General features: G+C 61.7%; 1 protein-coding gene across 2 annotated transcripts; it reads left to right on the top strand.

Moving 5' to 3' along the window:
• The first annotated feature begins 1,794 nt into the window (after nt 1-1,794).
• Nucleotides 1,795-14,263, top strand: SNPH (syntaphilin). 2 transcript variants are annotated; one of them, XM_088026259.1, is made up of 5 exons: nt 1,795-1,813; nt 5,712-5,808; nt 6,495-6,701; nt 9,894-10,043; nt 13,081-14,263. In XM_088026259.1, the coding sequence occupies exons 1-5, from the start codon at nt 1,795-1,797 to the stop codon at nt 14,261-14,263; spliced, it is 1,656 nt and encodes a 551-aa protein (XP_087882385.1). The 2 variants fall into 2 exon arrangements, with proteins under 2 accessions (XP_087882385.1, XP_087882384.1); XM_088026258.1 differs by lacking the exon at nt 1,795-1,813 and having other exon boundaries at nt 5,627-5,808.
• Nucleotides 14,264-16,142: the final 1,879 nt, after the last annotated feature.

The raw sequence follows: 16,142 nt of genomic DNA, 5'->3' as shown, positions 1-16,142 counted from the left end.
CGCTAGCCATCATGCCCTCTCCCTCCTTCTCCCAGCCCTTGACAACCACTGATCCACTTTGGGTCTCCACCAATTTGCCTGTTAGGGACCTTTCATATAAATGGAATCAGACAATGTGTGGTCTTTTGTGTCTAGCTTCTTTCATTTGGCATATTTCACGGTCACCCGTGTTGTGGCAGGTGTCCCTCCGGGCATTTTTAGGACTGATACCCCATCCGCTGTACGTACCACATTTGGTTCATCCATTCCCTGGACGCTGGCGGACTCCTGGGTTGATCTTCTCCTTTCGGCTACTGTGAAGAGTGCTGCTATTCCTAAACAAGTTTTTGTGTGAGCTCCTGTTTTCTGTTCTTCGGGGTATCTACCTACCAGGGAAATTGCTTGGCCATGCAGTAACTCTACGGCTAACATTTTGGGGAACTGCCACTGTTTCCCTAGGCCGCCCCGCCTTCCCACCAGCAGGGCATGAGAGCTCCAGCTTCTCCCTTCCCGCCCCCACACTGGTTATTGTCCGTCTTTTTGATAATAGCCATCCTTCTAGATGTGAAGTGGCTCACTGTGGAAAATACACAGTACAGAGATTTTAGCTGCGAAACCTTTTTAGCTAGAGCAGCAATCTGACTGCAGATCTCGCCTGTGTGGAACGGATGCGGGAGGGGGTCCCTGCAGGCAAAGAGGGGAAGGAGCCCTGAGCCCATCCCCCCCCCACCCCCACAGCCCCAGAGGCAAATTCTCTGGGTGGTTTGCAGCCCCCGGGGCTTGGGGCTCCATGCTCTCCAAGGACGGGAATCCGAGTCTAATCCCTGAAGGCCTCCTGTGGAGTGGCCTTCGCAGCCCTCAGCCGGGTCCAGCTGGCCTCGGTCAGCCCCCCGGCGGCTGTCTGTCCTGCTCCCAGCTCCTGGTCCAGCGCCGAGGGCACCTTGTGCAAGGCACAGGCAGCGAGCTGGAGAAGTGCCACCGCAGCCCCCTTCCCAAGTTCGGGAAGAAAGGTCCTCCGTTTCTCTGAGGGTGCAGCCAACCGTGGGGGCCGGTGAGGTCACGAAGCCAGTGGAGGGTTTACTGAGCTCCTCGGCTGTGGAGAGCCCCAGGAGCACTAATCCTCTGAGACACAGAGCACGGCTCCTGGCACTGACCCAGGCCAGCCTTCCACCTCCTGCTTCTCCCAGCTTTGACATTCGAGGGGCACCAGGCGCGCTGCTGTTTGCCGGGAGGAATGTTCTGCCTTCTCATGTTGCCTTGGCAGAGAGAGGACCCCCCCCCCAAGTTCTGTTCTGTGGATCGCAAGGCTCTGCTTTCCACAGCTGTCAGAGGCTTGAGTCATGAGACACAGATTGTTCTGTTCCCTTGGATTTCAGGATAGCTTTCTTCTTTTACTGATGGCCGAGTCTTTGCAAAAAAATCATTTCTAGTACATACGGGGACTTTCACTTAGCTAGAATATTAGATTAACGCAAGTGCCTGGTTTCTCCCCCATGACATGCTGATTGAGTAAAAGGCCACTGAGTCTTTGAAGAATTCAGCTTTCTCATGTTGCAGGGGGGGAAGCTGAAACCCAGGAGCCCTAGTAACGGAAGGAGAAGAAAGCATTCGTTGGAAGTCCATCATTTCATTAACAGCCCAGAATCAGAGAAGGTTGGATCCAGAAGTGTCCTAGAGACCATCTAATCCAACTCCTGGCCTCCCAGACGTGCCTGCTTAGACCATTGTGTCAGTAACAGTTGTGTGTTGATTGTGTTTATTTTTATGAACTCTCCCAGAGGGTGGTGTTCCCTGAGATTCGAACCAAGGCATGGCATGCTGAGTGGTCACGACCGTGAGTGATGGGAGAAGTCCAGGGGAGAAGACACGTAGGGCAGAGGCTTGCAGAAGGCGTGTGATGTGTGCATGAGGACAGGGCAGGGAGCGGGCTGCAGGCTGGACCGACAGCCCGTGTGGAGCTGTGGGAGTGACTGACGGGGCCTTTCTGGGGGGCCGCTGAGAGCACGGGGGCAGGGGTATAGAGGAGCGGGCCTTGAATGCCAGAATCAAGCATTGTGCCCAATTTTTATATAATCGGGGGCCCCTGTTGCATCTGGAGGTTCCATGGCTTCCGCTGCTTCTGCTGCCGCCCTGACCCAGACTCTTCTCGTGTCTCACCTGGGAGGTCTCCATAACCTACCTGGTCTCCCTGCCCGTACTCTGCCCAGCCACACTCCACAAAGGCCCCCTACCCAGGGGCTTTCTGAACTACAAGTCTGATCATGTTCCCCGCCCCCCCCCCCCCCTTCCAAGGCCCTTCCTGGCTTCTTGTTGCCCACAGGACAACAGGATCCTGCCTTAGGTGGCGCTGTGTGGCTTGGTGCTGCCTCGTCCTGCAGCCTCACCTCCACCGTGCCTCTGATCGCACCAGGCACCCTGGTTTCCTCGGCTGTCATGCCGTTGAACTACTCACTGCCTTTGCCCAGCTTCTCCTTCCTTCCCACTTGCTTTCTCTGACTGACGAACTCCTATTCATCCTTCAAGACCCAGTGTAAATTTCTTTTTGGAGAAGCTTTCTCTGACCCCTGAGAGGTCACATGATGCCTTGAATGTGTTTCTGTTTTGAAGCTCACATCGTGTTGCAATGATCTACTTCCAAGATACTGGCGATTCCCGCTTTTGAGTGTGTGTTTTGTTGTGTGCTGGGCTGAGCCCCAGACATGCATTATCCTGCCACAGTAGCCCACGAGGTGCATTCTGTCACAGATGAGTAAGCTGAGATGCAGAGAAGTGGCGTGACCTGCCCAAGGCATGCACCTGGAGGGTGACAGAGCTGGGATTTGAGCCCAGATCTGTTTGACTCTATTTCTGCATCCTTCTGTCTCCCATTCCCCGGATCCCGCTGTATCCCCTGGACCCCCACTGTAGGCCTTCGGGAACCTGCTGTGTGTGTGAGGGGCTGATCAAAGGGGGCGTGCAGCAGCGTTGTCATGGTGCGGGCAGGATGGGGAAGTGGAGGGAGGCTGGAGGAAGGGGCTGGCTTTACTCTGGTGTTGAGGTGATAAGAGACTCTGAGCCCAGCTCCCCAAGGTACGCCTTCCTTTCCCTTCCAAGTAGCAGCCTCTGGCGGCCTGGGCACAGGGCTGCAGGATCCAGGGGAGCAGGCAGGCGGCCTGGCGACATATGCCATGGCAACCTGCCTCCTCTCTGGGGCCCAGAAGTGGAGGAAGGACTGGAGAGAGCACGTGCGGCCTTCTGAGTAGGATCCTGGAGAGGTGGCTCCCTTCGGGCCTGGGTGGCTTCTGCCCTCCCATGAGGGACCCCTGCCTGCAAAGTCCCATCCCAGCACGGGAAATGCCACTCTAGTCTCTGTCCCGGAGGAATGGCCAGTCTGGCCTCCCAGGAGACCATTGGGTCCATCCAGGTACAAACACTATCCCCTGTCCCCCTACCACCACCCCCCGGGCCAGGGAGGAAGGAAGAGGGAGCACAAGAGGAGGGAGGTGTGGGGTTGTCAAGCGAGGTAGGAGCAGGGACAGCTGAGACAAAGCCCTCATTGTACTGAGGCCACACTCGGCTCCAAGGCAAACCGGGCATGTTGCCTGCCTCCCCGTACAGAGGCCTGGGACTCCACCTGGAGTTTCCAGGCTCCGTAGCAACCCTGGCCCAAGCTGGCTCAGAAGAGTGAGGCCGGTCCTCCGACCTGAGTCCTGCCTCTGCCAGGCTGTCCTCCTGCAGGCACCACCCCCTCAGTGCAACCTCCCAAAAACAAGAAGGGAAGGGAGGAGGCTGCCAGGGAAGCCAGGCTGCCTGGGACTAGAAGCCAGGGTCTGTCTGGCCCTGCAGCTCAGCCACCTCGGGCCCAGATGTGATAAATGTGATAACACATCGCCCCTCTGGGCCCCCCAAGCCATGCCAGGAGGCGTGGAGCCCCTGGTGGCCTTCCTGACAAGTGCGGGGAGCACTGTGGTCCTATGGTTCCTCCTCCAGGGGCTGGCCCGACTGTGCCTGAGTGACCGGGGCACGATGGGTGGGACACCTCCCCGAGCTGGGGCGAGCAACTCAGGTCACAGGCCTGGTGTCAGCAGCTCTTGGGCCCGGCACCCAATACCTCTGGGCAGACAATGCCGGCTGTGTCCGGGCCCTCCAGGGGCACAGGCTCCGCTTGGTGTCACAGCCAGGAAACAGGCCACCTGAGCGGTACCTTTGTCCCCCCAGGAGGCAGCCCCACCACTGGGCAAGATGAGCAGGCTCCCCGGAGGCCCTGACATGGGAAGGGGTGGCGCTCAGCCAGGGGACTCCAGAGTTTGAGGCCCAGCCCCTGGGCACCTGGTGTTGGTCTGGTTCCCCTGTTGGCCCAACCACACGCTGGGGGTGTGACTGGGGTGCGTGCCTCCCTCTCAGAGGCTCAGGTTCCTCATCTGTAAGGGGACTAATCACAGCACTTCCTTATAGGGTTTTTGGGAGGAACCAATGGTGCACTGTACGTAATGTGCTTGGCCCGGGGTCTGTGCGCAGCGGGGCTCGGTGACCGCTTCTCTCCAGCATGGGGAAAGGTCGGGGCACGGTGTCCTTGGCCACGTCTCCACTAACCCAGGCTTCTGTCCTTAGTCCCTGCTCTGAGCATGGAAGGAGGGAACAGGGGTCTCTGGGGCTGGCACAGGACTCGTGGCTGCAAAGAGCCCAGGCCCCTCCGTCTCTGGGATGATGCCCAGGATAGGACTCCTTCCTATAACAGCCAACGCCCAGCCCAACAGGGGCCTTCTCCCCTCCTTCAACCCCTGTAGGGCTGCCCTTGGAGCCTAAGCCTCTACCTGCTTGTCAAGACTGCCAAGGATGGGTCTCTACAGGCCTGGTCACTTCCTACTCCTTCCAGCCCACCAACCCCACCCCCAGAGGAGGGCTTCTGTACCCATTTGCCCCCTTCCTTATCTTCTTTGAGCCTGTGCTCTGAGGTCCTGACACATGCCGAAGTCAGCATGCATGTTTGCATGGATGGGTGCAGGCATGCCTGTGTGCCGCATGCATGCGGGAGGGCCCGGCTGCATGTCCTGCATCGTGGGCAGATCCCGAGCATGCTCCCTGAGACGGGTGCGGCCTGTCTTGGAATGGCAGGGACGTAGTACCTTTTCACATTCGTGTGTATCCATATGTCTTTCTACACATGTGCTGGTATGTTGGTCTGTCTTGTCTCCCCTATAGACAGGAAGGCCCAAGCCACATGCCAACGGGCGCTCTGGGAAGGTGACGTCAAGACTAGCCCAGCCTAATTTGGGGTTCCTGGTCCTGCTCCAGGAGTCCTCCAGCCTGCAGCCCCCACCGAGGAGGGAGGATTGTCCAGCGCGGGTTGGGGTCCGAGTCAGGGATCGGGGGGCCTGGCTTATAGCGTAGAGGACTTGGTGCTGCGCTGGGGGTCGGGAGGCCCTGCCCCGATGCCCTTGTGACCTTGGTCAAGGCCTTCAAGCTCTCTCTCCACGTTCAATCATCTGGAGAACGCGGGGTTGGATCTATGATTTCTGGCTGCCCTTGAAGCCCTGACGATCGAGATTTTAAGTCAGGGGGCAGGAGTGTGCTAACTTCGTTGGCGGAGGCAGCTGTGGCTAACGCCTGGCCTACCGGGCCCTCGCTCGGTCCTGGGGTGTCCTGCTAAAGGGTAAGAGGACAAGCCATGCCAGGCAGCGGCCCTAACGAGAGGATGACATGGCCTGGGCCGGCCCTCCCCGCGGCACCCCCAACGCGCCCTCTCTCCTCAGCCCCGGGGACACCACCCATCCCGCCCCTCACCCGGACCCGCAGCCTCATGGCCATGTCCCTGCCGGGCAGTAGACGGGCCTCTGCTGGATCCCGCAGGTGAGTGTCCCCTTGGCTTCGGAGGGCGGGAGGAGGGAGGGTCTCTGCCCCCACTGCCACCGAACTTACAGTGTATCCTTGAGCAAGTCATTTCCCCAGTTTTCCCGGCTTTAGAATGGGCTTGCTATCACTCACCTCCTCCGGGAACTACTGAAGGGCTCAAGGGACACAGTGGATATAAAGTTCTCCGAAGCAGTAAACCACTGGACCCATGCCATCCTCAGTATTGCTGTTGAGCTTCGCAGTGACCAGGGGGGACTGGTGCTGTCCTCCACTCTGGCTCGCTTGGCCCCCCCTTTGACCTGTGCGTGCCCCTCCTCCTGTCCCTACCCCTGCGTGCCCCCTCTGCCCCACCTGCATCAGCCCCCAGGCTCGGGGGGACCCTGGAAGTGGAGGACCCCTGGGCGAGGGTTGATGGGACCCCACCCTCGGCCCTGCCCAGCCTCCATTCCTGTCCTGGGGAGCCGGGAGGACCAGCCTCCATTCCTGTCCTGGGGGGCCGGGAGGACCAGCCTCCATTCCTGTCCTGGGGGGCCGGGAGGACCAGCCTCCATTCCTGTCCTGGGGAGCCGGGAGGACCAGCCTCCTCCTGGTTTTCCATCTTGATTTCCGCTGTCTGTTCTGTCACCCCTGTCTGTGCGTCCCCCTCTCCCCTCTGCTTCTCTCCCCGGCCCGTGACCCTGCAGCGGGGGCCCTTTGGGCCGCAGCGGCCTGGCGGTGTTCGCCCAGTGTCCGCAGCTGCCCGCCAGCCCGAACGAGCACCTGCCTCTTCTTCCTGCCTCCAGGCGCACCTCCCCCCCCGTGAGCGTGCGGGACGCCTACGGCACCTCCTCTCTCAGCAGCAGCAGCAACTCGGGCTCCTGCAAGGGCAGCGACAGTAGCCCCACGCCCAGGTAACCACTCCCCGTGCCCGGCCAGCGATGCACCTGCACCCCGCACCCCGGCTGCGCAGGTGGGGACCGGCCAGCTCTGGCTGTGTGACCTCCAGCAGCCCATTCCCCCCAGAGCCTCAGCTCCTGCCTGAGAGAGGGAAGGGTGATGCCCAGCTGTACACTTTGGGACTCCCTGTCCCAAAGACAGGGCCTTGCACAAGCTGGGGGTGATGCTTTCAGAACCGGGGCCCAGCGGCAGGCAGCTCCCTGAAGGTTCCGGGACCCTGTCCCATCTTCCTGCTCTACCGTCCTTGGGGTACAGCTTTTGTCCTCGCCCTTACCAGAGGCTCCTACACCTCCAGGCATCAGGTCAGCATCAGGGCCAGGAAGGAAGAAGGTAGAAGGGCCACCCCCCACCCCCCCGACAAGAAGCTCATGTTTTCTGAGAAGGGACACTTCCCCAGGAATTCTGTCTACACCTTGCCGGCTGGCACTGAGACATGGGACTGGGTGATGGCTGCCAGCCAGGTGGTGCAGGGAGCACCAGCATTGTCCCTGGTACCCTGCCACCGTGCACAGAATTGGGGTTCTCTTGGGGGGAAAGGCAAGAATGGAGAGTGGCAGGCCACTCGGGCGTCTGCCATCCTGCTCTCCTTGGGGGGCCACCTGCGCGGTGGCGGAAGTACAGCAGATTTGGGAGGCGGAGTGTGTTGCAATGTGGCACATGCTATGTTGTGTGCTCCGGAGAGGCGGGATGGAACCGGAAGAGCAGGCTGGGGAGGCAGGTGAAGGGAAGGTGAGCACTCCATCCTGATTCCCCAGAGGAGCCCAGAGCTTGGGGAGCGCAGGCTGGGCATTCATACTTCCAGTCCTTGAGTCTTTCCCTTATCCGTCAAGTGGGGCTAACATCCCGCAGGCTTCGGTGAGTTGATGTCTGCAGGTGGCCCGAACTGGTAGCTGCCATCATGAGGACTTGGGTCCCACATGAGCGTCCTGGGCCACCAAGGCTGGCTTGCGGCTCCCACGGCCAGAGCACCTCGTGGGAAGGCTAGTCTTGCCCTTCCAGTGGAGAGGGTGTCATTGGTGTGAAGTGATGTTCAGATCACGCTGAGGCAGCCGTTCTCAGAGTTTTCCACCTCGACAACACATGATGGGTGACACACACGTGCAGGACCCATGCCCCAGCCTCCTGGCTGGGACCCCATCCTGAGTGCAAGGGGTGTGAGCAGGATGATGCGCTCACATTTTGCAAAGTATACGACTGGCAACTTGAACACTTTCTCATTAGTAGCAGATTTTTGCAGTGCACATCATAACTGCAGCACAAGGGACTGTCCCAGCCCTGAGGTTGGGCACTGCCCCCATGGGAGGGTCTTCTTGCCCATGTGGATGGTGGCCATTATGGGCGAGCAGCGGGGCCTCGGCTGTGGCCTCAGTGCAAACAGGTGTTCTGAGGCAGGAACAGCGGAGACCCACGGATTATAGTATTTTCTTCTCAGTTATTTATATATTTTTTCCACAAAGATAGAGCTAATGACTAAAAATGTATGAGTGTGAAATGTTATATTAGAAAAAACCACTCATGAAAGCAAATGGGAAGAGTGAGAACAGCTTCTTCTCTAATTCTCACCTGTACTAGTTTAACTGGTTTGTCCGGGGCCCGGGGAGGAGCCCCTTCTCACTCACCGCAGCTCCGCGCCCCACTAGCCCGAGTCCTGGCACGGCGGCCCACAGACGGGGCGTCCCCAGCTCCGACCCGCGCCACCCTTCTGCCCCTTGTCACGCGGAAAACAGGCTGGCGTGTGATAGGCCTTGAGTTAAACCTAGGGACCACGGGGTGAGTCAGTAGAAGAGAATCCGCCTCTTTCTCTCCACCTCTAGCCCCACGCTCTCTGCAGTGGCTGATGGTTTATGAATACTTTCCCTCCGTAAACATTAGGCAGCTCCCGCGGAACCTTTCAAACTGCCTTCACCGCGGCTGCTTCAGCAAACCTGGCCTGTCTTCAGACCTGTGGGTGTCATTGCCCCTCCCTAAACCCCGGGGCTCCGCGTCCCCTGAAGGAGCAGCGTTGGGTGGCCACAGGGCCTCTGGTGGGCTGTGTGAGAGCCTGCCCGAACTGTTAGGCCGAGACCCAGGCAGGCTTCCTGGCACACGCAGCAGCAGGAAGCTGTGGGCTGAGGCACCTGGGCCGTAGCACGCTGGAACTGGGTGCTGTCCTTCGCTGGGTGCAAGGCCTGGCCCTCCCCACTCCTCCACTGGGCCAGAGGTCCTCCACTGTGCAGTGCTGAGACCAGGGTGTGCTCACCACACACACACACACACACACATGTCTGTGCCCCCCCCAGGCTGGGCAGCATGTGGAGCCAGCTTGCTGCCACCTGAGGGCACAGCTGTGAACGAGGGGATGCCCGGAGCCGGTGGGTGTTCACACGTGTGTGTGTGTGTGTGCCCTCAGAGCACGCGTGTGTGCGGGGGCGGGGTGGAAAGCACCTGCATTTGTGTGAACCCGTGTGTTGGGCTGCTGTGCTGGTCCTTGTGAATGTCCCTGAGGGTGGCCGCAGGGCGGTGGGGAGGCACGGGCACGGGCGTGTACACACGGAGGTGGGCAGGCACACATGGACCAGGCATGTGCATGCTCGTGGGAGCCCGTGTGTACGTGAGCACAGTGAGGAGGGCACCAGAGTGCGTTTGCAGACAGCTGCGCCCACACGTGTGTCTGCGCTCCCGGTCCCCCCCAGGGCCCAGCAGGCCGGGCAGTAAAGGCTCTCCGCTCTGGGGGTGCGCCCTCCTACACAGGGCTGAGTCCTTACCCCGCTGCCGCAGGCCCTGGGAGAATTACACAGGGAAGGCGCAGGCCCCCCCCCCAGCCTCTGGCCCCCACCTCGTTCTCTGGGTTCAGAGACCGGACACCGGAGTTCTGGGACCCCCCCACCCCCGCCCAGGACTGAGATGGCAGCATCAGTGGAATGCCCCACATGGTGCCAGGCCATGCGCTTGCTCTGTCATGCATCCCCACCCATAACTAGGGGAGCCCCGGGCTCCCCACTGTGGTCTTCACTCAGAAGAGCTTTAATAAAGCCCGCCTTCCTGAAGGCCTGGATGCTCTCAGGCCCACACGGGCCGCTAGGGGAGGCCTAGCCCGGAGCCATCTGGTGGCCGTGGGACCAGGATGGTGAGGGACGTCTTCCCGGCTGACACGTGTCCCCTTGCAGGCGCTCCATGAAGTACACACTGTGCAGCGACAACCACGGCGTCAAGCCCCCCACCCCGGAGCAGTACCTGACCCCCCTGCAGCAGAAGGAGGTGTGCATCCGGCACCTGAAGGCCCGGCTGAAGGACACCCAGGACCGGCTGCAGGACCGGTGAGCTGCCATCAGAGGCAGCCCTGGAGACACGTTGCCCTCTCCACGCTCAGAGGCCCCAGGGCCTCGGGGTACTTCTGGGAGGAAGGAGTGGCTGAGGGCTTCCCGGCACCCAGCCTGCCCTTTCCCTTCCGGCAAAGGCCCGTAGGAGCCCCTTTCTAGAGCCCCCAGCCATCCACCTCCTCCCCTCCGCTGCTCTCCCGGCCGGCCTGCTGGTCCTCCCCACACCCATGGCAGTGCTCTCTCAGTTTGAGCCTGGCGGCCCCTTTGGGCCACTTCTTGTCCCCTGGCTCCTTTCCAGCTGGAGAGCAGGAGCCCCGGGCATTCTTCCTGGCTCACCTTCCCTGCGGGGCAAGAAACAACCCCCCGGCCCCTTTGCTTCCGCCCAACGAGTCACCAGGGGGCTCTTGGCCCACCGGTTCAGGCCGCAGAGGCCTTTCTGCTCATGTACTTACAGACAATGGGAGATCATGAGAAACCTTTCTCGAGCTCCTACTCAGCCCAGGGGTCCCCCCGGGAGCCCCCGCGACCCCCTCTGAGCTCACTCTCCGGACCTGAGGGGCAATCCCGACCCTCTCGGCTGCTACCTGTCTGGGCCGCCGGCTTCATCTTTATGACCGCAGCTTCAGCGCTGCCCTCTGACTCCTCACCATCTCCTCTGCATGGTGTCCGTTCCAACATGCAGCCGACTGAGTTGCCCCGGGCACTGGGGGCCGGGGCAGGCCGACACGATCATGGCTGCTTTCCTCTTTGCTCTTTTTGTAAAACTATGCAGGGTGATGCACATGTCGCTCACACCCCGTACAGTTCCCCTCTCTCGAGCGTACCACTCAGCGATGTTTCATATAGGCACCGAATCACGCAACCCTCACCGGTATCCGGTCCCAGAACATTCTCAGCACCCCAGAAAGGAAGGCCATTCCTGGTAGCAGTCATGGCCCAGGCCCCTGGTAACCACTCGTCTTTCTGTCTTTCTGGATTCATCTGTTCTGGACACCGCATATAAACGGAAGCATGTAATATGCATGAGCGCGGCTTCCGTGGCCAGAGCTTTGCCAAGCAGCCGATGCGGTTTGGCTCTGCTGTGGTTCTGAACTATGGGAAGTTACAGGTGGCATTCTGTGGCCTCCTCTGTCGAGCTGGCATTTCTATTTTTACTTCCCATCATCTTCTAGGTGATGCCCTGGGTCTGCCTGGCCACTTGCACTCATGGGCTCGGGAAGCAGACAGCCCGTCTCCTGGCTTCCCTTCTGGGGCTGGCCCAGCGGCTCGGGCGGACCATCTGCCCCGCGTGGTTTGGGCACGCTCCCCTGGCGTGGACGCGCCCCACCTTAAATCCCCGGCCGCTCTCTGCCTGTTAGTCCCGCAGGGACCCGTGACAGCTCTTTGCCACACGTGCTCCGTGTGTTCACTTTGATACCCATCTCCTGCCGTAACCTACCTTCTCCATAAAGAAGCTTCTACACCCTGTGCTTTTGTTTGCTGTGTCCCCACTTCCTGAGATGGCCTTGCCCCTATCCTGCTCCCTGGGCAAACTCATCCTTCAAGGCTCAGTTCAACTGTAATGTCCTAGACATGGTGGGGAAGCTAGAGCTCCCTGGCCTGGGGTCCCACCAGCTCCAAGGAGAGAGGGGCAGGGCCCAGCCCCACGGAGCATGCCCAACCCCTTCCTCCAAGCAGGTCTTCCCTCCCGGCACTCGGCGTCAGTGTGGCAGGTTTCCCTAGAATGAACCCCAGTAAGGGCCCCCATGCCCAGTGGTCCGTCCGTCATGGCCACTCTGAGCGACTCTGGTTCCCCGCTGCCATCACAGGGCTGTGTCCGGGTGGGCGGGCCAGTCCGCCCCTTCCCAGATAATGGCATTGCTGACCTTGCCAGCCACCGCAGCCCCTCAGCCCGGACCCCTCGACGTTCTGCAGAGCACACTTCCTGGCCTCATTTCCTGAACTGACCCTCCCATCTGACTCCGCAGAGCACACGGTGCTTGATCGGGGATGGTCCCTCTGCTGGGCTCCTCACCCTGAGCGACGGTCAGCCCTGCGTGCATTGCGTTTCCGTGAACGTGGGGCACGTGGGCCGCGTGGCTGGGGGGGGGTGCCTGGGTGGATGCGCCCTGCCCCCCACCCCCCGCAAGACCTGCTGGCTCAGGAGTGGCTTTCCTCCACCCTCATGGCCTTCACCGCATCCTGCCCCACCTCATGCTGCCTTTTCTACCAGACTTGATAGGATGTTCTTCTAACTCGCCTCCCTCCGCTGCACCCCGGATTCGTCTGTGACTTGAGGTGCCTGTGTCTGCTTTGCCTGGCGCTGGCCTCTTCTCTCGGGAACGGCCTGTGCCTTCTTGTCCATCCTTTGGGCCCATCCCCTTCACAGTAGATACAAAGCAGAGATGACCAGTGTGGATAAAACAGAGCCACCTGTGGTCACCGTTTTCCTCTGTCGCACCCACCACGTTTCATCCCCCGCACTGAGGGGAGGCGTGAGGCCGGCAGCCTCCCCCCACCCCACATAGTGGCAGTAAGTTCCACAGCAAAACAGGGCAGCCCGCTGCCTCTCCCCCGGGGGCTCCGGCGGGGGACCCCCGAGGACAGTCTGCACCACCGGCTTTCGTAGGGGCAGATATTTTACGTTTAGTTCTTACTGTCTTCGGTTAAGATTTTAAAATAGATGTGTTTGGTTTTTATAGCAGTAGGCATTTATTTATACACTGAGCATCTTTCTTGTCTAACGTCTCCTGTAGGTAATGGATTTAAGTGGGGACAGTCGTCTGCATTTCAGCCTACAGGGCTGAGGATGCAAAGGGGCCTAGACATTTCTTCTCCCCCGACCCTGACCCCGGGGGCTGGGGGAAGGAGGCCCCTTGGCTGCCCCCTCACCCCCTCTGGAGTGAGAAGGAGGCACTGAGTCAGGGCTTTTTTGTCTGGCTCTGGGCCGGGAAGCACACAGGCCCTCTGTCCTGGGTGACAGCCCCTCCCCCTGCTTGTCCTTGGTGGTGGTGACAGGCCGGGCAGCGAGCATGTGTGTCTTCTCTGCTCCCAGGGACACCGAGATCGATGACCTGAAGACACAGCTGTCACGCATGCAGGAGGACTGGATCGAGGAGGAGTGCCACCGCGTGGAGGCCCAGCTGGCCCTGAAGGAGGCGCGCAAGGAGATCAAGCAGCTCAAGCAGGTCATCGACACGGTCAAGAACAACCTGATTGATAAGGACAAGGGGCTGCAGAAGTACTTCGTGGACATCAACATCCAGAACAAGAAGCTGGAGACGCTGCTACACAGCATGGAAGTGGCCCAGAACGGCACGGCCAAGGAGGACGGCACCGGGGAGTCGGCCGGCGGGTCCCCTGCCCGCTCCCTCACCCGCAGCTCCACCTACACCAAGCTGAGTGACCCCGCCGTCTGCGGCGACCGCCCCCCCAGCGACCACCCTGGGGCCTCTGCCGAGGACGGGGCTGACAGTGGCTTCGCGGGGCTGACCGAGGACACGCTGAGCCGGACGGACGCGCTGGAGGCCAGCAGCCTGCTGTCGTCGGGGGTGGACTGCGGCCCCGAGGAGGGCTCGCTGCACAGCAGCTTTGGCCTGGGCCCCCGCTTCCCCGCCAGCAACACCTACGAGAAGCTGCTGTGCGGCCTGGAGGCCGGGGTGCAGGCCAGCTGCATGCAGGAGCGCGCCATCCAGACGGACTTCGCGCAGTACCAGCCGGACCTGGACGCCATCCTGGAGAAAGTGACCCAGGCCCAGGTCTGCGGGGCAGTCCCTGAATTGGGGGTCGGGGATCCAGAGCTGGAGCCCCATCCCCCGGGGCCCAAAGACCCCAGCTCCGCCGTGGTGGTGACGGTGGGTGACGAGCTGGAGGCCCCGGAGCCCATCACCCGAGGGCCCAGCGCGCACCGGCCGGGTGCCAACCGCAGCCCTGGCCCGTCGGTGAGCGTGGCGTGCCCGCTGGAAGAGGAGGAGGCGGCCGCCGCCGAGAAGGAGCCCAAGAGCTACTGGAGCCGCCACTACATCGTGGATCTGCTGGCCGTGGTGGTGCCGGCCGTGCCCACGGTGGCCTGGCTCTGCCGCTCGCAGCGGCGCCAGGGCCAGCCGGTTTACAACATCAGCTCGCTGCTAAGGGGCTGCTGCACTGTGGCCCTGCACTCCATCCGCAGGGCCAGCTGCCGCTCGCTGAGCCCACACGGCCCGAGCGCGAGCGCCGCGGCAGGCAGCTCCCAGCTGTGAGCGCGGCCTGACCGCTCTCCCTCCCGCTCGTGCCCCGGGGGCCTCATCTTACTTCAGTTTGGGGTTTGGGAGTGGCTTTTTCGGGACGTGAACAGTGTCAGGGGGCTGGGAGTCGGGGTTGGGAGAAGGCACCCCCAAACCGTGACAGAGGACAAGGGGAGAGAGACCAAAGGCAGGGAGGCACGCCGAAGGGACGCACTGCAGAGAGGGGAGGTGGGGAGGTTCCCCCACCCGGCCCTGTCCACCTGGACCTCCGCACGGGGCCGCCCGCCCACCGCCCCCTCCCCAAAGTCTCCGGTCTGTCGATGTGGGGAGGCGGGGCCTGAGGTGCCCGCGGGAGCCTCCCGCGCGCCCCCACCCCCGTGTCCCGATCCGGCCCGCCCACGCCTCCTCTCCAGCCGCCCCCTGCCCTCAGTCCAGCCTTCTGGGCCAGTATTACCTCCTCGCCCAGAGCACAGGCCACCGGCCCAGGACTCGGAAACGGGGTCTGCAACCCCTGGGCCCCGGCTGCAGTTCCAGCGTCTTCAGGCTGCTCCCGGCTGTGGGATTCGGAAGCCTAGTCTGGCGATAGGCGCGGGCCGGAGGAAAGACGGGGCGATGTTGGGCACGAGGCGGCAGAGCGCAGCGTGGCTTCTGTGTCTGTTCGTCCTGGACCTTTCCCCAGGCTCCGCTTCCCTCTCGGCGCGTCTGGCTGTGTCAGATCGTTCTTCCCATGAGAGCTGAGCCGGACAGGCTAGTGCTGGGGCTGGAGCCTCTGCGGGCCCCGGAGGAGGAGGCGGCGGCTGGCAGCTGTGTGTGTGTGTGGGGGGGACCTCCTCCAGCCCTTCTGAGACAAGGTCCTGCAGTCGGGGAGGCGGGGCTGGACTCGGCAATCCTCAGCTGCTTTGAGAAGCCAGACGACTGCCCCTGGAGCTCACCCGAAGTTTCTCTGGGGGGCCTCGGGCCCAACTTCTGCTTTGCACTATGTTCACTTTGGGGCTTGGCTCTCATGCACCCCAGCATCTCCACTGAGGGGCTGCTTGCATTCTAGGGTGAGGGCTCCTAGACTTAGACCTACCTGCCCCTGGAGGGACTCCCAGCAGGACGGATGGCACGATGGGATACTGAAGCCATGATGTTTCTCCCGACCAAAGCAGGGTGCCCCGGGTTGTCTCAGGCAGGGACGGGGCAGGGCAGGTGGGAGCCCTGCGGCCTCCCTGCTCACAGCCTGAGGCCAGGCGGCCTGGGACCTTCACTGTCCCCCCTCCTTCCCTGGGACCCCATGTGGTCCTCCAGCAAAGCTGCTGACGTTTTACCACCACTATTATTTGACAAAATGAACGCACTCCTTCTCCCTTGAGGGGCTTACACCTGTCTGGCGGCCCCTCCCACTCTTCAGAGGTTAGGCCCCACATCTGGGGGGGGTGGGACCCCGTGTTTCACTCATCCCTCTGGCCCCGGGGCCACTCTGGTTCTCTGCCCAGGTTGCTCACCCACCCCCGTTGCTCCGACAGCCAGCTGCTGCCTCACTTAGGGGCCCCGCCTTTCCTCTCTGCGTCCTCCAGTCAAGGGGGGGGGCACCTGCATGCACTGGGAGTGGGCAGCCAGCTCAGCCATGGGGGCGACAGCCCCCTCTGCCACACGCTTTGTGCCTCCAAAGCTCCCCCCACGGGTTGGGGCCTCAGACAGACCAGCCGTCCTTTGTGGAGCACCACCCCCCCCCCTCGCCGAACCACACCCAAACTCCTGGGGCCTGGCTGGGGCTGCCCCACAGACGCTGGGGTCGTGACACGGAGGGGCAGTGAACAAAGCCAAGCCGGGCCTGGCCGTGGACCCAGCCTCCTGTGCCGTGTACTCGCGAAGCTGCGCGTAGTGTCTCCTTAGAAGTAGCCCAAGCTTT

Source organism: Eumetopias jubatus, unplaced genomic scaffold, assembly GCF_037043125.1.
Source record: "Eumetopias jubatus isolate StellerSeaLion01/CBP00866 unplaced genomic scaffold, mEumJub1_p1.0 scaffold_9, whole genome shotgun sequence".
NCBI lineage: Eukaryota > Metazoa > Chordata > Mammalia > Carnivora > Otariidae > Eumetopias > Eumetopias jubatus.
Note: the sequence above shows the minus strand (reverse complement) of the source record. Positions and strands in the feature narration are given on the sequence as shown.